Source organism: Lactuca virosa, chromosome 5, assembly GCF_052849685.1.
Source record: "Lactuca virosa cultivar CGN04683 chromosome 5, Lactuca_virosa_CGN04683_v6, whole genome shotgun sequence".
NCBI lineage: Eukaryota > Viridiplantae > Streptophyta > Magnoliopsida > Asterales > Asteraceae > Lactuca > Lactuca virosa.
Genome location: NC_136430.1, coordinates 395653858 through 395661963, shown reverse-complemented (window position 1 = coordinate 395661963; position 8106 = coordinate 395653858). Strand labels below are relative to the sequence as shown.

The 8106-nt window shown below is 40.9% G+C and overlaps 1 protein-coding gene across 1 annotated transcript; it reads left to right on the top strand.

The window, feature by feature from the left end:
* The first annotated feature begins 441 nt into the window (after positions 1 to 441).
* Positions 442 to 1370, top strand: LOC145112011 (Rhodanese/Cell cycle control phosphatase superfamily protein). The gene is made up of 2 exons (XM_079048224.1): positions 442 to 1019; positions 1105 to 1370. Exons 1-2 carry the CDS (start codon positions 574 to 576, stop codon positions 1304 to 1306), a joined length of 648 nt encoding a protein of 215 aa, XP_078904350.1. The 5' UTR covers positions 442 to 573; the 3' UTR covers positions 1307 to 1370.
* Positions 1371 to 8106: the final 6736 nt, after the last annotated feature.

Here is an 8106-nt window from a genome sequence, read left to right as displayed (position 1 = left end):
GTTGGGAGGTGAAATGATTAAATTCATAGTAAGTTTAGAGGACATGATCATGAGAAACAGGGAGTGGTCTACAACCAAGATATGTAACTGGATTTAGGGATTTGCAACTCCATGCATTTTTCTTTTTTCTTCTTTTTTTTATGTGATTTATGTTACTAAATTTCAAAATCTGCAATTCCATGCGTTTCGATTTCCATATACTTATGTTATACATGAAAAGATGTATGTCACTGATTTAAAATTTGGGTAAATTTTGTTTCTTGACTTCTATATGTTAATCAATATAAAATTTTAACCTTCAAGAAGATGGTGGTGGTGGAGACAACGGAGGAGGAAGGCAAAGATCCCATTGATAGAATTAATTATCTTTAAAAAAGAGTTACAAAATAGCCATTTAATTTGATCTGAATAAAAACCACAACAAAACCAAAACATATGGATTTTAAGGATTCTTTCTAGTAAAAAGTCTAGATAGGGCCGGAGGTTGCCGATTATTGAACCCGGGAAAACACCCATCGAGGTTGCTCTTAGGACCGTTAGTCTATGATAAGGAGAGAGAAAAAGAGAAGATAGATGGAAATCCAGGTAATCCGTTCTCACACATTCCCTTTGAAACAACTGCCTATCTCCACCTATCCCCACCACCGCACAACCACCGTCAAGGTCCATGCAGTCTCCGACAACCCACTAAAGCTAATACAGTCCGGCACCGTGGTGGCAATCCTCCCAAAAGACGCCTCCGCAGCCATCAACAACGACGGATACAAGCTCCTGGACATCAGGCCAGAATGGGAGAGAGAAAAGGCACGTGTGTCAGGGGCAATTCACGTTCCACTGTTTGTCCAAGACATGGATAACAGCCCGCTAACACTGCTGAAGAAATGGGTTCACTTTGGTTATATTGGTTTATGGACTGGTCAGAATTTCACAACGATGAATCCCGATTTCGTTGATCAAGTGGAGAAGATGGTTCCTGATAAGACTACTAAGGTTCTCGTTGCTTGTGGAGAAGGTTTAAGGTATAACATAAATGATTAATTTCTTAATTTTTTTGATTATGAATCGAATTTTGTTTGATTTTAGGAAGTGTTGTATGTGTTACAGGTCAATGATGGCTACGTCAAAGCTATATAAAAATGGGTATACGAATTTGGGATGGTTGGCTGGGGGATTCAATCGTGCTGTTGAAGGAGATTTCCCGGAAGTTGAGGGGCCGGAGAAATTACAGTATGCCACCATTGGAGGTGTTTCTTATTTCTTCCTTAAGGTTCTCATTTTGTTGCAAGCTGTGGGGAAGAATGATTAGATAATGTATTGACTTTTGAACATATAAGTCGAATACCCATGAATCTATTGATTTCCCTCTTCAATTTTTGGATCATATTGCAGCTTATTTTAATAATTCCATGTACAATCTATTGACCTACCCCTAAAAATGGAACCAGGAATAGCAATTTAAATAACTAAGTTTCAACCATAAAATCAAGTAATTTTGATTGCACTCACAAACATTGGATGGCATGTTTCGAAAACCGGAACTGTTATATATATATATATATTGACCAAACCATTTTCCATTAGCAAGTTTGTGTGTCATATGATGGAGATGGGGTGGTTTGTCTTTTGGTATATTTATCATCAATGGATCCTCCATGAGCTACTACCCTTTTTCTATACATGAGTCTCTTGGTGAATCGGATGCGATGAGTGCCCGAAAAAATGAAACATTTTATAGGTGATTAAGTTTGATGGGATATTTTCAAATTTACTATTAGGGTCATTTTTCCTTATAGATAGATAGCAATGTACGTACAATTATGTATCCATAATAGCACACACATATCATGTAGATACACACACATCACGTAGCATACAAACACACACAAGACGCAACAAGAAAATGTTAAATTGAAAACTTGGCTAGAAATAAAACTTGTCAAAAGTGTTTATATGTATGCTTAAACTAAAGTAAATCGTTTTATTAGGAAAATTAGGTTAGTCCAAACTTTGAAGTCATTTCTTGGCAGGGAACATATGTACAAGAAATGCAAACCTAAGGACAACATTGGGAATATATGAAGTTTTGGATTGAATTTGTGATTTTTGCTAAAGAATAGGACCAAATTTGTAATTTACTCTTGTTTAGTTTAATATGAAAATAGTTGAAAAGTTAACATTTACCGAGAAAGGTATTGCGAACTATTAAAGTAAAGTAAGTTGCCAATGAACTACCTTGTGCATAGCGTGAAATGAGTTAGTCGATTAAAGCAACAACCTCGGTACCTCACTGCTTATTAGCCTAATGGCTTCTTCAATGTCAGGTCTGTGCACCTTTACAACAACAACTTACCCGTAAGGCTGGACGGTGTGGATTCGGCAATGACTTCGGCTAGCTGGACGGTCTGCAGAACCACCTCGGTCCGACCCATGACCCTGTAACCAACCTCGTCCTAACAGACTGGGGTGCGACATCTCCGCCAATACAAAAGCTCAAAATGTGGAGCACCAATGCTGGAGTGAAAACTGTTGTTGTAGGAGAACTCTGCAAGAGGTAGGTAGGAGTCCCAGCTCCCACCAAAATCAATAACGTAAGCTCGCAACATATCCTCGAGAGTCTGAATGGTCCACTCACTCTGGCCGTCGGTCTGCGGATGATAAACTGTGCTGAAGTGTAGCCTCGTGCCTAGTTCCTCATGGAACATCTGCCAAAAACGGGAGGTGAACCGAACATCATGGTTTGAAACAATAGAGACCGGAACCCCATGGCGAGCAACGATCTCGCGAATATACATATCGGCTAATTTCTCGGCTGATGAGCTCTCCCGAATGGCCAGTAAATGGGCACTCTTGGTCAATCGATCCACAATGACCCAAATAGCATCAAAACCCTTCGCCGTCTTCGGCAACTTGGTGATGAAATCCATCGAAATCTGCTCCCATTTCCACATGGGAAGCTCCAGAGGCTGCAGCTTTCCATGAGGCCTCTGATGCTCGACCTTGACCATCCTGCAGGTCAAGCACCTCTCCACGTAGCACACGATCTCCCTTTTCATACACGGCCACCAATAACTCAATCTCAGATCCCGATACATCTTGGTAGCCCCCGGATGGATAGAAAAACGAGACTTATGAGCCTTCTCCAGCACAATCTGTCTAACCCCACCAGACATAGGAATCCAAACCCGACCACAACGGGTCAACAAACCACGACTGTCCGGAATAAATCTGGTAATCTCACCCCTGATCCTCTCAATCTTCCAATTCTCCTCTCGAACACCCTCAATCTAAGCCTCCCTAAGCAAACCCACAAGCGGAGAATCCACAGATATCCTCATACATGACATCGGAACAGAAGATCCAGCCGACTTGCAGCTCAGGCCATCCGCCACTACATTCGCTTTACCCGGATGGTAGAGGATCTCGCAGTCATAATCCTTGACTACGTCTTGCCACCTGTGCTGCCTCATGTTCAGGTTCGGCTGATCCATAATATGCCTCAAACTCTTGTGATCCGTGTAGATGGTATAACGAACCCCATAAAGGTAATGCCTCCAAATCTTGAGGGCGAAAACCACCGCCCCCAACTCAAGATCATGCGTGGGATACCTTGTCTCATGCGGCTTCAGCTGCCGTGAAACATAAGCTATCACTTGTCCTCTCTGCATGAGGACTGCCCCTAACCCAGTGATAGATGCATCAAAGAAAACCACAAAATCCTCGACTCCCTCAAGGAGGGTCAAAACTGGGGCCTCGAAAAGCCTCTGCCGAAGGGTCTCAAATGTTGTATGCTGCTCAGTGCCCCACCGTAATTCCACCCCTTTCCTCGTCAGACGAGTGAGGGGTACTGCAATCTTGGAGAAATCCTGAATAAATCTCCGATAGTACCCTGCCAAAACCAAAAAGCTCTTGATATCTGAGGGAGATTTCGGAACCTCCCACTGCATAACTGCCTCGATCTTGGCCGGATCGACCAAAATCCCATCCTGGTTAACGAGGTGTCCAAGGAACTGAACCTCTCGTAACCAAAACTCGCACTTCGAGAACTTAGCATATAGCCGTTCTCGCCTCAAAACTCCCATAAGCTCACGAAGATGCTCGTCGTGCTGCTCTCTGGTCTTGGAATATACCAAGATATCATCAATAAACACGATAACTGAACGGTCAAGCATCGGCCTACATACCCGCTTCATCAGATCCATAAATATCGCAGGTGCATTGGTGAGCCCGAACGACATCACCACGAACACGTAATGCCCATAACGAGTTCGGAACGCGGTCTTCTCCACGTCCTCCTCCTTCACCCTGACCTGATGGTACCCATACCTCAGGTCTATCTTGGAGAACACAGATGCTCCCTGCATCTAATCAAAGAGATCATCAATCCGCGGAAGGGGATAACGGTTCTTCACCGTTAACTTGTTTAGCTCCCGATAATCAATGCACATCCGGTGCGAACCATCCTTCTTCCTGACAAATAGAATCGGTGCTTCCCACGGAGAACTGCTCGGACGGATGAACTTCTTGCCTAGCAGCTCCTGCAGCTGAGATGACAGCTCCTGCATCTCAGGAGGTGCCAATCAGTATGGCGCCTTGGCAATAGGGGTTTCACCTGGAACAAGGTCGATCCTGAACTCGACCTGCCTCTCAGGAGGCACACCGGGTAACTCCTCCGGGAATACATCAACGAACTCCTTAACAACCGGAACATCAGCAACCGACAGCTGATCCCCAACCCGCGTATCCACTACATAAGCCAAATAACCTGCACACCCGTGCTGAATATACTCCCGAGCCCTTGCTGCCGAACAAAACCCTGAACCCATCCTGGTACCCTCTCAATAAATAACCAGTTCTCCCTCACTTGGGGTTCGAACTACCACACGCTGACCCTCGTAGTCGATCATGGCACCGAAACGGCTCAGCCAGTCCATAGTCACAATCACGCAGACATCCACCATGGGAATAGGAATCAAATCGATCAGAAAGGATACCCCAAAAATCTCTAGAACGCAACCCTGATAAACCGAAGAATCAGAAATCCCGTGTTCGCTGGCGATAGAAACTCGCAACGGACACTCCAACTCCCCTATGAGTAAAGCAAACTCCCTACTGAAAGATCGAGAAACAAAGGACCGACTCGCACCCGATTCAAACAATACAAGAACAGGCAATGAGTTCACTAAGAACGTACCTAACAGAGGTACAAACATATGAGCATAAAACAAACAAAATTAATAAGATAATGGATAGAAACATACCAATCATAACATCTGGTGCTGTACTGGCCTCCTCGGCAGTGAGCTGGAAAGCGCGACCTCGAACCCTCGGGGGCTCCGCCCTGCCCTGACTCCCGCCAGTCATCCTCAAAGTAGTCGACGCTGGAGCCTGCGCCGGATTGGCGGCTAACAAGGGACACTGGGCCTTCATATGGCCCACCTGATCACAATGATAACGAAGTATGATGCCAAAAGCTGGAGTCTGCTGCCGACAATCCCTCGCAATGTGACCCTACTTGCCACATTTGTGGCAACCCGAAGAAGACCGAAAAACACCATCATGTACCTTGCCGCACTTCCCACAAGTGCGAACCCTCTGACTCCCCGACCTGGAGTCAGCGGACCTAAACCGTTTCGGCGCAGGATGCGACTACGCCGGGGCCGGTCTCGACTCCCGAATATGCAACTCAATCTTAATTTCACACCGCCTGGCGGCCTCCTGCATCTCCAACAATGAACCGTAGCGTTGTGTAGAAACAAACTGCCTGATCTCCGTCTTGAGAATGCTCAAGTAACGGGTCATCTGAGTTTGCTCAGATGCAGCAAACTCATGGCAGAACATAGCTCTCTCCGTGAACATCTTGGTGATCTCCATCACCGTCTCAGAGCCCTGTCTCAAATCCAGATACTCCTGTGCTAACCTCTCACGCTCCACCAGTGGGACATATCGAGAGCAATACATCTCAGAAAACTGCTCCCATGACACAGCATCTCTCTGCTCAACAGAATAAGAACTAGTAGCGAGCCTCAACTAATCCTTCGCTCCGGACCTCAGAAGGTTCAGAGTGCACATGACCTTTTGGTCAGCAGGGCATAAACAAGTGAAGAAATATCCCTCCACATCAGATACCCACCTCATAGCTATGATCGGGTCCTGGACTCCATCGAAAGTTGGGGGATTCGTATTATCGAAGTCCCGATACTGAAAGACCCGCCCTGTCCCAACACCTGCAGCCGCCACGGCTACGGAGGCTGCAACAGCAGCCATCTCAGCAATGGCTACATAACGATCATCAGGAACTCCATCATTGCGGTCTTGATTGTGACATCCGCCTAAAATGGATTCGGGTCAACCCAACCCAATTGGAAATTTAATAAACCCTACTCAAGATTACTTGACGCTAATAGGATCAAAACCCATACAATACGATATAACTTGAGGTTAATAGCAACATAGTATTGTACAACGTTATAACTATAATCAAAGTAAATTATGATACCATATTAAAATCAAATCAAAGTATAATGCTCTAATTAAATTAAAAGAATCAAACTTGAATTCTCTAATTAAACTTCAAATCAAAGTAGATTGTTATAATCAAATAATAACCTATCTTTTATAAAACTCCATTTTTATAAACTTTACATTAAATTTTATAAAACTCTATTTTTTATAAACTTTACTTTAAATTTTATAAAACTCATATATTAATTATGTAAAAGATGCTTGTGTTAGTGGGAAATTATGAAGACCACCAAAAGCAAAAAGATTATTCCCATGGTCTCCCACTCACACCTCCCATCCACTTTCCTTTCCTTTTTCTCCCAACACATTATTCTCTTCACCACTTAAATCTTCTCTATTCTTTCTCTCACTCTCAATCTCGAAATTTCCTCCAAGAATACTCATATTCCATCCAAGAACAATCTATTATACTCAAATCTTCATCCCTCTTGAAGCATTCATCAAGGTATGTTGTTAAAAGTTTCAAATTCATACAAGAAACAAATTAAATCCACCAAAATATCTAAAACTCATTTTTTTCATAAACCTGATTTTTCTCAGAATACCATCAATAAAATAAGAAGTTCTGGAAATTTTCAGAAAATAACTTATTTTTATTGAATTATCATAATTATTTCAATAAAGTAGGGCAATAATTCACATAAAATACTTGTTGCATTCAATAAATTCTGAGAAAATTCTGGGATGACCTGTATACTGATTAAACATGATATATGAAGTTTCATGCATTTATATTACGGTTTACTATTATTTATGATTTTATTGATTAATTAATAATGAAATATATAAAAAATACTTCCCATAGTCACAAATATCTGAAACTTATACACTGGGCTCTACATCATGTTATAAAACTATGGTTAATTTTACAGATTTTTTGAGAATCATTTACTATTTTTCCCGAATTTTGTGTTGTTTAATCATTAAAATATTAAATAAATACTAAAACAGTTCAGAAAAATATACAAATTTTACAGTAATTCATATTGTATGAAATAATGATTTCCTAATAATTTCATAATTTTTCAATACTGTTTACTATTTAAAACTATTTTCCTAAGTATTTAAGCATGTAAAAATGCATTTTAATGATTATTTCATATAAATAATTGTTAAAATCTGTAAATAATTATAATTGGGCAAGTTATTATTTTAATAAGAAATTATTAAAATCTGGCCTAAATTGAAAATATAAATTAATTATGCAAAGTAAGTAATTCAATTTAAAATTCATTTAACAAATAAATACCTTAATATTATAATCAAAATGAATTATTGTTAATTCATCTAATATAAGAATACGTGTCTAATTATTTGTATTAATACTCCATTCTTGTTTAGCAGTTCCTAAACCAAAAACTATTAATTATATTAGGTTCTACGCCATTTTGACCCAAATCGTCTATCGTACGACACACACATTTCGTTTTGGGACTAAAGTGAGTAATCTACCCCATACTTTATAATTTTCAATACTTTTGGGGTGTATCATGTGGTTCTAATATATTCCAACTTCATTTTATTGTTTTATCAGAATTGAGACATTGTTGAGACATTTATACGTGAGTCATTAATTGTATAACT

What these genes read in the sequence shown, in the direction of transcription:
- LOC145112011 (XM_079048224.1), top strand. Translation starts at nt 574, where the DNA reads ATGGAAATCCAGGTAATCCGTTCTCACACATTCCCTTTGAAACAACTG. An exon ending in GCTTGTGGAGAAGGTTTAAG is followed by an intron (nt 1,020 to 1,104) that starts GTATAACATAAA and finishes TATGTGTTACAG; the next exon opens with GTCAATGATGGCTACGTCAA.